General features: G+C 49.6%; 1 protein-coding gene across 2 annotated transcripts in view; it reads right to left on the reverse strand.

The window, feature by feature from the left end:
• The window catches only part of LOC140359293 (dual specificity calcium/calmodulin-dependent 3',5'-cyclic nucleotide phosphodiesterase 1A-like), a 268,008-nt gene that overhangs the window by 238,686 nt on the left and 10,958 nt on the right, over positions 1-18,364 (reverse strand). For both annotated transcript variants that reach the window (XM_072444154.1, XM_072444153.1), the window contains exon 2: positions 2,391-2,417. In XM_072444154.1, the coding sequence (XP_072300255.1) occupies positions 2,391-2,417 (27 nt within the window). The remainder of the gene's footprint in view (positions 1-2,390; positions 2,418-18,364) is intronic.

An 18,364-nucleotide genomic window follows, 5' to 3' on the forward strand; every position in this document is an offset into this window, starting at 1 on the left:
CCAGTTTTTTCTCCTCTGGTATTGGTGTGCCAGGTCCCAGTTGCAGACAATAATAACAAATTAAACTATAATACATAACAAAAACACACATTTCAATCCTCCTCCAGGTCACGTGACCAGACCAACCGCGACAACTTGCGCCAGTGTCTCTGGTTGGCCCACCGGAGAGGAGGCAGCGGCAGCAACAGCAGGTGAGTGTGGTGCGTAGGAGCCGAGTGTGCACCCTCGAACGCTCTACAGCGGGGAAAAGTGTCCGGGCCTGGATAGCCATGAACATGGATGGCCCGACACAAGGGCGGAAATCCTGATGGTATCGATCTAAAACAAGGCAGCTGAAGACATGCAAACTCACAAATGAAGTGGAGAAGCTCAAGCTGGGGGGAAGAACCACTTGCCTTAAAGTAACCCCCAACACCGGCTGATGGAATGTAATATCAAAGTGGAGCAGCGACTTGATGGACTGGATAAGAATGGCAACGCTTTGGAGTGATGAACAGAAGATGCTAGGGTCGGGAGGCGAGAGATTAAGGGCTTGCCCATGGGGGATGATCCAAAGGGGGCATCCTGGTGCCTGGCGACGGTGAAACTGGAGGGGGCGTCTCGATGCCCGGCTGTGGCGATCCCGGAGGTGGCTTCCCGGTGGCCGGCTGCGGCGATCCCGGAGGGGGCGGGCGACACTGGATGGGGCGGCATTCCGGCGTCGCCATCCCAGTGTCCGGAGGCGGTGACACTCAAGGGGGCGGTGACACTGGAGGAGGCGGCATCCCGGGCCCAGCGGAGGCTCTAAATAGGTTTGATGGAAGTAGTGGCTTAAGCGGCATGAGTCTGCGCGACGAAGCTAACATGAGTCAGGCCCCCTGTCCTTGGACCCTCCTTTTCATCAAGGAAAAACTACCAAACCTCTTTGGGAAAAAGTAGAAACCCTGAGGAGTTCCACGGTGAAAGAGGGATCAGACTTTCTCGGAAGGACAGGCGGACATGCTTCAAGTGCAAATAGACTGGAGTTGGAACCGCTCAGGAGGGGAACTAGTGCTTTGAGATAGAAAAACAGTTAATCTGGAGTTGAAGAGGTATCTGGGGCCAAAAGTATTCTGGCGCGATGACCAGTGGGTGGAGGCACCCTTTCGGGGTTGGAGCGTGAGGGCAATCTGGTGCTTGGTGGTGGGCAGACCTGGAAGCCCGGGGCTTGAAGGAAAGTGGAACATGGAGCTGAACCTGACAATGCGGTGCTCGAGGATAAAACGTGGTAACCTGGCAACGCAGAATCCCGAGGAGAAGCGACTGGAACCTGGCAACACGGAACCCAAGGATAAAAAAACTGGAAACTGGAGAGAGAGAGAGAGAGAGAGAGAGAATACTGGCGTGAGTCAGATGAAGTGGGAGAAGGCAAAAAAAATGAACAGCTGAAATGATGGGACTGGGACCACCAGGATTCCAGTGGAGGATGGCCCAGTATGAATCCCCTGAGCTGGGCGAGGTGAGGCCTGGGTCGGGCCGATGCATCGTACGGAACGAGGTTAAGCTGATCCGTAGAAAAGTAAGGAACGAGTGTGTATTCAAGCGAGGGCTTCCGCCGCCATTGAGCATGTGCACGACGTCATGAACATAGGTGTAAGCTTAAATAGTGTAGCTGCACAAAGGGGTGTGGTCCTGCTCCCAAACCTAAAATAACAAACTTATCTCCATTAAATGTCTAGGCACATGTGGGGCCAAACCAGCAGACGAATCTTGCCAGGAGAGTTGGAGAGTGAAGGCTTGTTTAGACTTCTCTGTCAGATCTAAGCAGAAGTGCCTCACACCTCGCTGATGCACAAATGGCCTATTAGAAAGGATCCAGAGCGGTCCCCTACCGAAGGCACACTAACTGTTCAATTCAACCGATTTGGAAAATTACCATCTTAACTTCAGCTCCAATTCAAAAATGACTCATCCAAAGACTCCTCTGAATATGAGAACAAAGCTGAGGCAGAGGAGATGAAGATCAACTGAAATGAAAACATCTCCACAAACTCAGAGACACTCCGGTATGTATTAGTGCCTCAGGTTTACCACCAGTCCTCATTTGAATCTGAGCTTAAGTTTCTGAAGACCTGCACCTGCATTGTTCCTGGTGTTACTCCTGTTTGGGCCAGGTTTCATCTTATTTGCATCTGATTAAGTGAAGTTTTAGTCCTGTTTTGGCCTGGTTTCGTCTTGTTTTAGTCTGTTTTCTAATTTGTCTACTTGAACTGGTCCTGCTTCATTAGTTTTAGCCCTGTTTTAGTTGGGTCTGGGTGTAATTTAGTTTAGGTTAGTCCTGTTTTGACCACCTGCTGGAGTCCTGTTTCCACCTGTTATAATCTAATTTAGTCCTGGTCCAGACCCAGTCAGATTTAGTTTGGCTCACTTACCTCTGTGATGCGCTCTTGTACTTCTGCCTGTGAACACAAAGAAGAGTTTTAGTTTCTTGAATTCATCATGTGCAAGACAATGTCAAGACACTGACTTCATTCCTCATTCTTAACGGCAAGTAAATGTCTTTAAATAACCACCATTTTTGTCCTGTCTTTAATAATAAGGCAAGGGAAATGTATTTCACCCTGGAGAGACAAACACAAAAAGAGCTGTTTAGCGAGCTTTATTTCGCGGCCTGAGTTGGCGCTCAGACCCCGGCGGAAGACGTCGCCATCATGGGCGCTCCATAATATAATTGTATTAGATGTCTCACCCCCTGGGGCGTAGAGACTGGTGGTGGTAGATATGAGGAGAGGGTAGAGATGATGATGGGACGATGTGAGGACGATGTGAGGGATGCAGAGGAGGAGGAGGGGAGGTGGTGGGTTTGAATGGGGCTGTGCACTGATCGGGAGCAGAGGAGGTGCACCGTGCCACGGGGAGGAGTAACTTGGGTGTGTTGATTGATGCTGGAGATCAGGTGGCCCTGGTGTAGCAGTGGACGTAGATTGGGTGGAGTTAGGTCTTCCAGGAATTTATGCAGGCTTCATGAGAGAAATTCACAAAGTGTATCTTTAAATTTGCCAGGCAAATCAAGAATGATCTCCCTCTCAAGAGTTCCAATGGAAAGGTCCAAGTGAAGTTCCCCAACTTCAGTCATCCAAACGTCACGCCGCAGGCCGGACCAGATCAACCAAAGCTCCACGTCTTCTTGTTCAACAACTACTCTGTGAGAGTGGTCAAGAAACACAACACATCTGACCAAGTGAAATTTCACCTGAGACAGAAGTGGATAAAAGCTCTGCTTTATCCTACAACGCTGAGGCTCAATGTGGATAGAAAAATACAGATATTTGTTACACCAGAGGAGACATTACCATTTGCGGATTCACTATCAGACCCCCAATATGATGAAAGGGACCTGGACTTAACTGGAGGCATGTGAGTATTTGACTAATGTGGGCCAATGTGTTCCAACTTTAGTTTGTAAATGCCCAAGTAAAACCTACAAAATGATTTTCATGTATTTGGCATAGGTCAGGGTTTTTATGCATTTTGTGTAACAAAAGCAGACTTGAATTAATACAATGTCATCTGAAATAGCAACTTTTAATGTAATGGCATATTGAGTGCCTAACTACATTTAGTTATAACAGACTTTACTTTTCCTCATACAGGGGCAAACATAAGAGGGGCGTGGCCATATTGATCTCAAGCAGAACAGCCTTTGAACAGAGTTTTGAACACAAAGATAAAGATGGCGGATTTGTACTGGTCAAAGGAACTATTAATGGAAGTGTGTTTACTTTGATAAATGTATATGCTCCACCAGGAAGTGACCTCACCTTCTATACTGAAGTTATAGATCTGATACAAACCACTCTGAGGGAACCCTTGTCTGTGGTGGAGACTGGAACTTACATATTCATCCCACATTGGATGTCTCAAGCTCACGAAGTCTGCTCACGTCCTGTCTGCTGGTGTCTTTCCACTCTGTCAGTCAGCCACACCTCCTCATCAGAGCACTCCCTACACCTGTCTCTACTCCACTCTGTCAGTCAGCCACACCTCCTCATCAGACCACTCCCTACACCTGTCTCTACTCCACGCTGCCGGTTGGCCACACCTCCTCATCAAAGTCATTGATGCCTGACTTTCCAGCGTCTATATAATCTTAATAATAATAACACTCTTGTTTACAGCTGTTATATGGACAGAAAAAAATTGCCACCAGGATGATTGACATGTCACAGTATTGCACATGATCATGAAGCTGAGTGACACATGTCCAGGACTAACAGTGTTTGATATAAAGTCTGACAGCAGCAGAAGGACAGAGTGTGAAACGTCTCCTTCACACAGCGAGGGTGGATCAGTCACTGAAGCTGCTCTCCAGAGTGGACAGAGTGTCCTGCAGCGGGTGAGACTATAAAACAATAAATCTCCGGGGTGTGACGGGTTCACCTCGGAGTGGTATAAAGCTCTAAATGACATATTTACTCGTTTGCTTTTTTCAACTTTTAACTGGGCACTTAAACAAGCTCAGGTCCCACAGAGTTGGAAGGAAGCCATCATATCCTTACTATCTAAAGAGGGGAAGGATTGATTTGACTGTGCCTCATACAGACCAATCTCAATCAAGTATATTTTGGGAGTATTTGTTCCGTTCTTTTGGAATGGAACAAATGGAACAAATACTCCCAAACGTATTTAAATCCAGGCTGAACACAAGACAGCATAAGACAATCTTATATATACACATAATGAGCCAAATACAAAAAACAATGCTGTAATAATAAGTTTGTATGTTGAGAAAACTTTTGATTCTGTAGCTGGCTTTATCTATTTAAAGTGCTAACATAATTTCAAATAGTCACATTCAGAATAGAATAATAGTCTATATGAGGCACAGTCCAGTCACTCCCTCCCTTCTTTTAGTCTCAGGGACATGATGTCTTTAGAGCTTTATACCGCTCTGAGGTGTGTCTTTAGAGCTTTATACACTCTAAGGTGTGTCTTTAGAGCTTTATACGCTCTGAGGTGTGTCTTTAGAGCTTTATACGCTCTGAGGTGTGTCTTTAGAGCTTTATAACACTCTGAGGTGTGTCTTTAGAGCTTTATACCGCTCTGAGGTGTGTCTTTAGAGCTTTATACGCTCTGAGGTGTGTCTTTAGAGCTTTATACACTCTGAGGTGTGTCTTTAGAGCTTTATACCACTCTGAGGTGTCTCTTTAGAGCTTTATACACTCTGAGGTGTGTCTTTAGAGCTTTATAACACTCTGAGGTGTGTCTTTAGAGCTTTATACGCTCTGAGGTGTGTCTTTAGAGCTTTATACGCTCTGAGGTGTGTCTTTAGAGCTTTATACACTCTGAGGTGTGTCTTTAGAGCTTTATACACTCTGAGGTGTGTCATTAGAGCTTTATACACTCTGAGGTGTGTCTTTAGAGCTTTATACACTCTGAGGTGTGTCTTTAGAGCTTTATACACTCTGAGGTGTGTCTTTAGAGCTTTATACGCTCTGAGGTGTGTCTTTAGAGCTTTATACACTCTGAGGTGTGTCTTTAGAGCTTTATACACTCTGAGGTGTGTCTTTAGAGCTTTATAACACTCTGAGGTGTGTCTTTAGAGCTTTATACGCTCTGAGGTGTGTCTTTAGAGCTTTATACGCTCTGAGGTGTGTCTTTAGAGCTTTATACACTCTGAGGTGTGTCTTTAGAGCTTTATACACTCTGAGGTGTGTCTTTAGAGCTTTATACGCTCTGAGGTGTGTCTTTAGAGCTTTATACGCTCTGAGGTGTGTCTTTAGAGCTTTATACCACTCTGAGGTGTGTCTTTAGAGCTTTATACACTCTGAGGTGTGTCTTTAGAGCTTTATACCACTCTGAGGTGTGTCTTTAGAGCTTTATACCACTCTGAGGTGTGTCTTTAGAGCTTTACACACTCTGAGGTGTGTCTTTAGAGCTTTATACTCTCTGAGGTGTGTCTTTAGAGCTTTATACACTCTGAGGTGTGTCTTTAGAGCTTTATACACTCTGAGGTGTGTCTTTAGACCTTTATACACTCTGAAGTGTGTCTTTAGAGCTTTATACCGCTCTGAGGTGTGTCTTTAGAGCTTTATACCACTCTGAGGTGTGTCTTTAGAGCTTTATACACTCTGAGGTGTGTCTTTAGAGCTTTATACACTCTGAGGTGTGTCTTTAGAGCTTTATACACTCTGAGGTGTGTCTTTAGAGCTTTATACACTCTGAGGTGTGTCTTTAGAGCTTTATACACTCTGAGGTGTGTCTTTAGAGCTTTATACACTCTGAGGTGAATCCCCAGAGATTTATTGTTCTTTAATCTTTTGATTGATTGATTTATTGATTGACGCCTTGTATTTTCAAAACTGTAAATTCAGCTCAATGTTTAAGCTGTTCTTTGTAATATGTAAAATATATTCTGTGGGACGAGCCATTACATTGTGGACAACACGTGTAGGATTTTAGGTAGTTAATATTCATATTTATATTTAACATTCATACCTCCTCCGTCTCCTTTTCTGAAAGAGGAAACAGGCAGTGGACCCGGCTCGTTTTGTCTTTTTATCTGACCTTGGAGGTGTGGCCTAGAGAGGGAGTGACTTTAATTCTTAGTCAAACTTATTCTTAATTCGGACAAATTATACTTAAACCAACAAAATGATATGTAACCATAACAACACACTGCAACATTGTCAATGAACACACATCACCGCAGGAGCGTGCAACAGCACATTTACTGAGGCTTCCAAGTCACGGCAAAACACGCTGGAGAAAATGAGCAAAGCGGGTTTAAAATGTGTATTTGCAATATAAAGGAGTTTGTGCTGCGCCGAGCAGACAAAGAGACGGGCGCGCCTCTTCTCATTCTCTCCCGGGGCCGCGCGCAGGGACGGAGCCGTGCAGGGACGGAGCCGGTGCAGGGACGGAGCCGTGCAGGGACGGAGCCGTGCAGGGACGGAGCCGGTGCAGGGACGGAGCCGTGCAGGGACGGAGCCGGTGCAGGGACGGAGCCGGTGCAGGGACGGAGCCGGTGCAGGGACGGAGCCGTGCAGGGACGGAGCCGGTGCAGGGACGGAGCCGTGCAGGGACGGAGCCGTGCAGGGACGGAGCCGGTGCAGGGACGGAGCCGTGCAGGGACGGAGCCGTGCAGGGACGGAGCCGGTGCAGGGACGGAGCCGGTGCAGGGACGGAGCCGTGCAGGGACGGAGCCGCTTTGTCTCAGACTCACGCAGGATTTTGACGGAAAATTGCTTCACTCGCTCTTGTCTTTTGACTTAAAGGTCCCATAACATGCACAATGGACTTTTCAGAGCTTTTAACCTTCTTACTTTGCTATTTGTGCTTCATTTATGTCCTGAGTGTTTTTAGATTGATTCCTGCAGTGTTTAGCTTTAGTACAGACTATCTCCTTTCCTCCAATCTACAAACTGACGGGGGGTGGGGCAAGACCGCGTCATCATTACCCCTCTCTCTCTCTCTCTCTCTCTCTCTCTCTCTCTCTCTCTCTCTCTCTCTCTCTCTCTCTCTCTCTCTCTCTCTCTCTCTCTCTCTCTCTCTCTCTCTCTCTCTCTCTCTCTCTATCTCTCTCTCTCTATCTATCTATCTATCTATCTATCTATCTATAAAGTGGAAAAGCTTCAAGAATAAAGGAAATCAAAGGTAAAAAAGATCAAATGACAGAGTTGAGGACAAACGTGGAGGATGTAGAAACGAGGCCGCTCAGCTGCACCATGTGGCCGCTCAGCTGCACCATGTGGCCGCTCAGCTGCACCATGTGGCCGCTCAGCTGCACCATGTGGCCGCTCAGCTGCACCATGTGGCCGCTCAGCTGCACCATGTGGCCGCTCAGCTGCACCATGTGGCCGCTCAGCTGCACCATGTGGCCGCTCAGCTGCACCATGTGGTGATATCTATGATTCCTCCAGAACAGGAAAGACTGTGTTGATGAGATGAAAACGACCTTTATGAAGGAGACTAACTCCAACAACCATTTATTGGTCACAATTATTGTGTCTGTAACACAGATTCCTACAGAGGGCGCTGTTGGCTCATGTAGTGCGCAGTCTGTGGCGTCACCGGTGTAAAACGACAGTATTGCAAGTGAAATTGGGCCGATAACGGTGTCTCCAATCTGTCAAATACATCACAGAAACCTCCCACTGTTTTCAGTCAATCTGTGGAGCCACAAAACGGCACCACACCGGAGAGAGCTCAGGAGCAGCCGCGCAGGAGAGCGGAGGAGCAGCAGGAGCAGCCGCGCAGGAGAGCGGAGGAGCAGCAGGAGCAGCCGCGCAGGAGAGCGGAGGAGCAGCAGGAGCAGCCGCGCAGGAGAGCGGAGGAGCAGCAGGAGCAGCCGCGCAGGAGAGCGGAGGAGCAGCAGGAGCTGTTAAGGAGAAAAAAGGAGGAGTCTGATGTAGATATAGAGCTAATATGGCCAAAGTGAACTCAGAAGGAGCTAAAGTTTCTTCTAAATCAGAAAGTATGAACTTATCTGAAAGAAGGCAATCCACTGCAGTGAAATGCAAAAGCAGCAACATTGTTCCAACATTCAGCAGCTGATGCAGACGGAGGCTGCCTCCACCTGCCATCACCTGCCTCCACCTGCCTCCACCTGCCTCCACCTGCCATCACCTGCCATCACCTGCCATCACCTGCCTCCACCTGCCATCACCTGCCATCACCTGCCTCCACCTGCCTCCACCTGCCTCCAGCTTGTGACTGTATCCAAGTGTCTGCTTCAAGAACATTGTGGAGATGCAGCCTCCGCCTACATGGAAAAGGTGTAGTCATGGCAGTGGTTAAGGGTGAAGTAAGGCACTTCAGGCCTACGCTTTATTGCTGCGAGAACGCTGCCATTCAATGTGAGACTGGTTTTTCAGGAGATTGTTCTCCTGATGTCGCGGTAAATCATATTTCTGTGGCAAAATGTGATGAACTGTGGGAAAGGCAGCTAAAGGTTGAAACTCCCTGAAATTCAAAAGGATGAACAACTTGGTCCGTTCAAAGAGGATGAAAAGCATTTGTGGGTTTCATTTGGGAGCGTTTGCCATTCAGACACTTACCGTGCCAGGAGGAGGTGGTAGAGCAGCGTGCTTTTTGCTCTGATTATGTCACAGTGGGTTCAAGTTCCACCTGAGCAGCTGTCTCGGTGTGATGTGATTTCTAAAAAGAAAAAGCTGTGTGAAGTTTTTGATTGTGGTGCAATGTTCGAGGGACCTCTTTGAACTCTCAGCTTCTTCAAGGACCTGTGGACTTTGCTGAATTTGAATTTGCACAACTCCATCACTTTGCAGATGCAAGTGAGGAAGGATTTGGAGCTGTAACCTTCCCTGTAGCTCCATGATAGCTCCATGACAGCTCCATGACAGCTGTGGCAGAGCTCACTGGGCATTTATAATGGGTAAAGCGTGTGTTGCTCCACTGAAACCTGTCACCCTCCCAGGTATGGAGCGGACTGCTGCCGTGATGGTCAGCAGGATGGTCAGCAGGATGGTCAGCAGGATGGTCAAGCTGTGGAAGAAGGAGCTGCAAATAAACCTGGAAGAGTCTGTGTTTTGGACAGACAGCACTTCTGTTTTGAGACCTCACGGGTCTGAAATCCTCCAGCTGTCCAACATGTCCCAGTGGAGATGTGTGAACACATCAAAAATTCCTGCAGATTTAGCCTCCAGAGGTGTCAAAGTTGAGTCATTCCTTAAAACTGGTGCTTGGCTTTGTGGTCCTGATTTTCTTGTGGAACCTGAGAGTAACTGGCCGACTCAACCAGAGGCAATCACAGAGATCCAGAGGTAAAAGCTCTGGTGGTGAACACTCTGCAGGTTGAGCAGGAAGGTCCTGTGGAGAAGCTCATGAATTACTTTTCCTCCAGGTTAAGTTTGAAGAAGGCTGTAAGTTGGCTCCTCAAGTTTAAAAACTTGCTGTTGTCTTTGGTGCAGCAAAGACGGCAGTTGAGAGAAACCCTGACAAGATCAGAAATGAATCCTGAGCAGCTGGAACAGGACATAACGGTTCAGATGGATATGCTATCTGTGGAATATATGGTTGCAGCTGAGAAAGCTATTGTTTGTTTCTGTCAGAGGACAGGAGACAAGATACAAGTGGGAAGTGTGAAGAGGACGTTCCATATCTGCAATCTGAACCCATTCCTGGACGATGCTTTAAGAAGGGTTGGTGGGAGGCTTAGTAAAGCTGCAATGCCAGTCGAGTCATCCTGGCTAAAGATCTTCACATCTCTGGTCTTATTCTTGGTCATATCCATCAAGAAACTGGTCAGAGTGGACGTAACCATATTGTGCTTTCTCGCCTGCGTCAATTAGGAAGATCTTGTCTAAGTGTGTCATCTGTCGTCATCTGTCTGCTGCTCCTGGATATCAAATAATGGCGGACGTCTCAGCAGAATAACGCCTGATGAGCCCCGTTCAATCCTGTTGGATTCGTTTGCTTTGGGCCGTTTGAAGTGAAACGCGGTCGTGCAATGCACAAGAGATATGGCTTTATTTTGACAAGCCTGGCAATACGAGCCATACATCTTGAAGTTTTGTCTTCGTTGGATACAGATTCCTTTGTAATTGATTTGCAAAGGTTTATTGCCAGACGTGGGCAAGTTTTGGCGATCCAATCACACAATGCTACAATCTCATGAACGGCATGCTGACGCAAAAGGACGTGAAGTGGAGTTTTAATCCTCCAGCTGCATCACACCAGGAGGTGTTTAGGGGAGATTGGTTTGTAAAGTTTTGAATTCCGTTCTAAAGAGGAAAAAAATCTGTCGACTGTGTTTTGTGAAGCTGAATCAATTGTTAACAGCCGTCCTATAACAAAAGCATCTACAGATCCTAGTGATCTGAAGGTGTTCACTCCCAACCATCTGCTGCTTCTCAAGCCACCACTGCCATCACTGCCGCCACTGCCATCACTGCCACCACTGCCGCCACTGCCATCACTGCCGTCACTGCCACCACTGCCGCCACTGCCGCCACTGCCGCCACTGCCGCCACTGCCACCACTGCCATCACTGCCGCCACTGCCATCACTGCCGCCACTGCCACCACTGCCGCCACTGCCATCACTGCCGCCACTGCCATCACTGCCGCCACTGCCATCACTGCCGCCACTGCCATCACTGCCGTCACTGCCACCACTGCCGCCACTGCCATCACTGCCGCCACTGCCATCACTGCCACCACTGCCGCCACTGCCATCACTGCCGCCACTGCCGCCACTGCCGCCACTGCCGCCACTGCCGCCACTGCCACCACTGCCATCACTGCCGCCACTGCCATCACTGCCGCCACTGCCACCACTGCCGCCACTGCCATCACTGCCGCCACTGCCATCACTGCCGCCACTGCCATCACTGCCGCCACTGCCATCACTGCCGTCACTGCCACCACTGCCGCCACTGCCATCACTGCCACCACTGCCGCCACTGCCATCACTGCCGCCACTGCCATCACTGCCACCACTGCCGCCACTGCCACCACTGCCGCCACTGCCGCCACTGCCGCCACTGCCGCCACTGCCGCCACTGCCACCACTGCCATCACTGCCGCCACTGCCATCACTGCCGTCACTGCCACCACTGCCATCACTGCCGTCACTGCCACCACTGCCATCACTGCCGTCACTGCCACCACTGCCGCCACTGCCATCACTGCCATCACTGCCGCCACTGCCATCACTGCCGCCACTGCCATCACTGCCACCACTGCCGCCACTGCCATCACTGCCGCCACTGCCGCCACTGCCGCCACTGCCGCCACTGCCACCACTGCCATCACTGCCACCACTGCCACCACTGCCGCCACTGCCGCCACTGCCGCCACTGCCGCCACTGCCATCACTGCCATCACTGCCACCACTGCCATCACTGCCGCCACTGCCGCCACTGCCGCCACTGCCACCACTGCCGCCACTGCCATCACTGCCGCCACTGCCGCCACTGCCGCCACTGCCGCCACTGCCGCCACTGCCATCACTGCCGCCACTGCCGCCACTGCCGCCACTGCCTTCACTGCCACCACTGCCATCACTGCCGCCACTGCCGCCACTGCCGCCACTGCCGCCACTGCCGCCACTGCCGCCACTGCCGCCACTGCCGTCACTGCCGCCACTGCCGCCACTGCCGCCACTGCCGCCACTGCCGCCACTGCCATCACTGCCGCCACTGCCATCACTGCCGCCACTGCCGCCACTGCCGTCACTGCCACCACTGCCGCCACTGCCGCCACTGCCGTCACTGCCACCACTGCCGCCACTGCCGCCACTGCCATCACTGCCACCACTGCCGCCACTGCCGCCACTGCCATCACTGCCACCACTGCCGCCACTGCCATCACTGCCATCACTGCCCCCTGGTGGGCTTGAGAAGGATGACACATGCTTGTTGCTGTTGGAAGCAGGTGCAGTATCTGTCGGACCTATTTTGGAAGCGATGCTTAAAAGAATATCTTCCAAATCTTCAAGAGCGCCAGAAATGGAATTGTGTTGGACGGAACTTCATTCCTGGAGATATTGTGATGCTCATGGATGATTTGGCACCGCGCAGTTCATGGATTAAAACTAAAACTAATGTTGTGGACCAGTCACTGGAGTCTGCCTTCTGCAGGAAGCAGAAGAGCAGTGAAGCTAAACCTGAACATGAACTGACCGCACTGGATTATTGTGACCGTATGAACTTTCTATCGTTTGGATTATATGAACTCTATTGATTAACATTTCTTCAGAAACTGAAGACTGTCTGTTTTTTGCGCATCGTGTTGTTTACTGAATGTTGTTGTTGGTGGATAATTATTACTACTCAATAATCCGGGGCTGGAATGTGGGTACGAGCACAACTCTGCGGTGTTTGGCGGCGGCACTAAGGTGTGTAAAGGCGCGGTGAGCGGGGAAGAAGACTTTTGTTGACCGTTACGTTAAGATTTTGTTGTTACCGTTATCGTTCACGTTCTACACCTGGTTTTATGTTAATCGTTCCATCTCAGCAGAAAGAGACTGTTCAGGTGTTGTTGTGTCCCAAGCATCAAAATGAAACCAAGTGTTTATGTCTGGAACAATAAAGTCACCTGACATGTGCACCTGGCATGTGCACCTGGCATGTGCACCTGTCTGTGACGCTCCTCATACCCGAGGCTTTGGATTGGATGCCATCGCCGCAATAGCAGGTCATGAGGCAACTAAAACATGATTTAGTTACAAGTTTAGTTTACACAGAAGCAGTAAGTCTCTTTAAATGTGAAATATAGTCATTGAGGACTTAATCCTGAGAATCCTGGTATTTTTGAAAAAAATGTTATGAAAGGATTTAATGCTCATGTTCATGGAAAAGTCTGAGGTTCAGAACCTGCTGCATTCAAATGAAGGTCTAAAGACCTGACTCACGAGTCACGAGTCTCAAGATCTGACTCACGAGTCAGGAGGGACAAAGGGGACAGTAGGGACAGAGGGGACAATAGGGACAGTGGGGACAGAGGGGACAATAGGGACAGAGGGGACAGGAGGGACAGCTCAGATTTGTTTTCTGTTTGTTACTTCAAAATGCTGTGTTTTATTTACAATCCAATTCCTATTCACTGAGATATTAGTCTTATTAGTCCTGCAGTGCAGAGGACTGTCCCCCCGTTAGTCTTATTAGTTCTGCAGTGCAGAGGACTGTCCCCCGTTAGTCTTATTAGTTCTGCAGTGCAGAGGACTGTCCCCCGTTAGTCTTATTAGTCCTGCAGTGCAGAGGACTGTCCCCCCGTTAGTCTTATTAGTTCTGCAGTGCAGAGGACTGTCCCCCCGTTAGTCTTATTAGTCCTGCAGTGCAGAGGACTGTCCCCCGTTAGTCTTATTAGTCCTGCAGTGCAGAGGACTGTCCCCCCGTTAGTCTTATTAGTCCTGCAGTGCAGAGGACTGTCCCCCGTTAGTCTTATTAGTCCTGCAGTGCAGAGGACTGTCCCCCCGTTAGTCTTATTAGTCCTGCAGTGCAGAGGACTGTCCCCCGTTAGTCTTATTAGTCCTGCAGTGCAGAGGACTGTCCCCCGTTAGTCTTATTAGTTCTGCAGTGCAGAGGACTGTCCCCCCGTTAGTCTTATTAGTCCTGCAGTGCAGAGGACTGTCCCCCCGTTAGTCTTATTAGTCCTGCAGTGCAGAGGACTGTCCCCCCGTTAGTCTTATTAGTCCTGCAGTGCAGAGGACTGTCCCCCCGTTAGTCTTATTAGTCCTGCAGTGCAGAGGACTGTCCCCCCGTTAGTCTTATTAGTCCTGCAGTGCAGAGGACTGTCCCCCGTTAGTCTTATTAGTCCTGCAGTGCAGAGGACTGTCCCCCGTTAGTCTTATTAGTCCTGCAGTGCAGAGGACTGTCCCCCCGCTTCAAAAGACGCATCACTACAGCGTTTATTTATGTGTAAATATCTCATGTTATTGGTTATTGTCCCGTATGTGGACAAGTTCCATTTTCTTCATAGATATTGTGTGCGTGTCTTTCATTCAGGAGCTGGACACAGTCCTCATGATTAAATGTAAGACAGAAATGTCTTAATGAAGAACTGCACTCACATAAACAAAGGGTTAGATCATGATAGACCCTTTGGCCCCTCCCACACAGAAGAATCTCTAGAAGCTACTGTCCAATCAGCAGCTCTGTGTGAGGCCCAAACCAGAAACTATTCACATCTAATAGAAGTCAACTAAAGTAACACGCTGTAGCCATGGTAACACACTGTCACAGCAGTAGAGCCCTCACTCCCAGATACTCTCAGCTCTGATGATTTCCTCTTTTTTTTTAACAATAAAATAAAAACAATCAGAGATAAATGAGATGAAATGACTCCCACTATTCGCCCTGAACGAGCCCAAACTGTAAAACTAGTGTCACAGATAAATCCAGTTGTAAATGTAGAAATGTTCAGCTGTTGATCAAGAGAGAGAACTTCAGCCCTTATGTCCTCTAAAAGCTCCACTTGTGTCCTAGACCCCATTCCAAGCTCCTCAAAGACATTCTCCCCCTAATTATAGACCCTATTCTGAATATAATAAATACTTCAGTAGAAAGTACTTATGGTCTGCTTCAGCACCACTGTCTGGACTGAGCTCAATGACACACATGGGAAGGACATCAACACCATCACAGAGTGCATCACGGACTACATCAACTTCTGTTTTAAGAAGTGTTTTGTGTTTTGGTGTTTTCCAAACAACAAGCCATGGATTAACCGTGAACTGAAGGCTCTGCTGAAGGAGAAGAAGAGAGCCTTCAGGTCAGGGAACAAGGAGGAGCTGAGGACTGTGCAGAAGGAGCTGAGGAGGAAGATCAGGCAGGCTGAGGCCGGCTACAAGAGGAGGATGGAGGAGCAGCTGCAGCAGAAGAACATTCAGGGAGTGTGGAGGAGCCTGAAAACCATCTCGGGCTTCAAAATCCCCCCTGCCCAGACAGAGGGGGACCTACAGTGAGTGTTTGATTTAAATGCTCACTTCTTGAGGTTTGATCGGTCACCTGCCCCTCCCCCTGCACAGCTGCATGCTCCCTCTTCCACAGCTGGACAATGCCCTGCATCTGTTCCTCTTCGCTTCTCTGCCCCGGACCATCAGCTCCCCAATTCACCTGGACCCACCCATCCCCCCAGCACACAGTCCCCCTGCCGTCCACTGACTGTCACAGCAGCTCAGGTGAGGAGTGAGCTGAAGAGGATTAAAGTGAGGAAGGCAGCAGGACCTAATGGCATCAGCCCCAGGCTCCTTAAGTCCTGCAGATGAACTGTGTGGAGTTATGGAGCATGTCTTCAACATGAGCCTGAAGCTGAGGGTGGTACCACAGGTCTGAAGACCTCCTGTCTGGTACCTGTGCCTAAGACACCGCGCCCCAAAGACCTCAACAGCTTCAGGCCAGTGGCTCTCACGTCCCACCTGATGAAGACACTGGAGCTGGTCCTGGACCACCTCCGCTCCACCGTGAGCTCAGCCATGGACCCGCTGCAGTTTGCATATCGGCCTGGCATCGGAGTGGAGGACGCCGTCATCTCCCTGCTGCACCGCTCTCTCTCTCACCTGGAAAAGCCTGGCAGCTCTGTGAGGATCCTGTTCTTCGATCTCTCCAGTGCCTTCAACACCATCCAGCCGCTGCTCCTGAGGGACAAGCTGGAGACGGCTGGAGTGGAGTACGACCTGCAGAGTGGATCCTGGACTACCTCACAGACCGACCCCAGTTTGTGAGAGCACGGGACTGTGTGTCTGACACTCGGACCTGCAGTGTGGGGGCGCCCCAGGGCACTGTCCTCGCGCCCTTTCTCTTCACCCTTTACACTGCAGACTTCAGACATGACACGGACAGCTGTGTCCTGCAGAAGTTCTCTGACGACTCTGCCATCATCGGACTCATCACGGACGACGACGATGCGGAGTACAGAGGACTGGAGCAGGACTTTGTGGACTGGTGTCAGCGGAACCACCTCCTCATCAACGCGGGGAAGACCAAGGAGATGGTGGTGGATTTACGCAGACGCCACCCCACTGCCCCCTCACCAGTGAACATCCAGGGACGGGACATTGAGAGAGTTACTCATACAAGTACCTGGGTGTTCATCTGAACCACAAACTGGACTGGACTCATAACACAGACGCACTGTACAGGAAGAGCCAGAGTCGGCTCTACCTCCTGAGGAGACTCAGGTCTTTTGGAGTGACAGGGCCACTCCTGACAGGGCCACTCCTGACAGGGCCACTCCTGAAGACCTTCTATGACTCTGTGGTGCATCAGCTCCTGTAGGTGTGGCCTGCTGGAGCAGCAGCATCACAGAGAGGGAGAGGAAGAGGCTGGACAGAGTCATCAAGAAGTCCAGCTCCGTCCTGGGCTGTGCTCTGGACTCGGTGCAGGAGGTGGGGGACAGGAGGGTCCTGGCTAGATTCACATCTATGCTGGACCATGAGTCTCACCCCCTGCAGGACACTCTGTCCCCTGCAGGACACTCTGTCCCCTGCAGGACACTCTGTCCGCTCTGGAGAGCAGCTTCAGTGAGAGACTGATCCACCCACGCTGTGTGAAGGAAAGGTTTCGCAGGTCTTTCCTTCCTGCTGTTGTCAGACTTTATAACAAACACTGTTAGTCCTGAACACTCACAATACTGACCTAACCATGTGCAATTCCGTCATATGTGCAATTACTGTTGGAATCACATGCAATGGTATTTATTTGTCTATGGGAGTTTTTATTTATTTATAGGAGATCTTCTACTGAAAGTGTTTTTCAGACTTCCTATAAGTGATCTGTTCTTCTGGATCTACCTCTGTATCTACCTGCGTTGCACCAATGAAATTTCCCCATGTGGGACAATAAAGGAATATCTTATCTTATCTTCCACGTCCTTCAAACATGACGTCATTAAACCTCTTCTGAAAAAGACTCATCTAGATCCTGACCTATTGTTAAACTACAGACCTATTAATCTTCCCTTTGTCTCTAAAATCCTTTAGCTTCCGAGCTCTGTCCATGTTAAAGAGGCGACACAGTCTCTTCAAGTCCAGGCTTCAAACGTTCCTCTTTGAAATGACTTATGGTCAGACCAGTTAGGAACAGATCTGTTCATTGTCTTTTCTTCTTCTCCCTCCACCAGGAGTGACCTATGACCTGTGGATCCAGGTGCTCCTCGACTCCCTGGAGAAGCAGTCTCTACTCCATATGAACGGTTCTTCATTTGTCCCTCTCCTTCACCTGAAACTCCTCCAGGTTTCTACTTTATCCCAAGGAGTTTTGGTAGTTTTTCCTGGCTGAGAAGGAGGGACTAAGGACAGAGGACTCTGGGACATTTGTTTAAGGACAAAGGACTCTGGGACATTTGTCTAAGGACAAAGGACTCTGGGACATCTGTTTAAGGACACGGGACGCTGGGACATTGCCAAGTCCCTTTGTTTAATCTGTTTTCATTGTTTCCAAGGCAACTACTGTTCTGATTTTGGGCATTACAAAAACAAATTGAATCTAATTGAATCACTCCATGGAACATTCCAGACACCTCCATCTTTAACCACACTGCCACTCACTCCAGAGTGCAGGTTCTGGCTCCTGGGGGGCTCCTGAGGGCTCCTGAGGGCTCCTGAGGGCTCCTGGGGGCTCCTGAGGGCTCCCGAGGGCTCCCGAGGGCTCCTGAGGGCTCCTGAGTTGCTCCTGAGGGCTCCTGGGGGCTCCTGAGGGCTCCTGAGGGCTCCTGAGGGCTCCTGCCGGGGCGGGGTGTGAGCACTCACACCTCTCGGCTTATTCTGGACTTGGCTTCAGACTTGGGTAAATGCTGCTTTCTTCATGCTGCTGCTGCTTACTCACACAAGCTGTTACCGTGGTTACCGTGAGCACAGACTGGGACAGATGGACTCTCAGATCTCACTTTAAGTAACCGGAAGAGCTCAGGAGATTCATTTCTCATTCAACAGGACAAATGCA

The sequence above is a fragment of the Eucyclogobius newberryi genome, unplaced genomic scaffold (genome assembly GCF_026437365.1).
Source record: "Eucyclogobius newberryi isolate DKJ021-1_F unplaced genomic scaffold, fEucNew1.0.hap1 SCAF_14, whole genome shotgun sequence".
NCBI classification, from domain to species: Eukaryota; Metazoa; Chordata; class Actinopteri; order Gobiiformes; family Gobiidae; genus Eucyclogobius; species Eucyclogobius newberryi.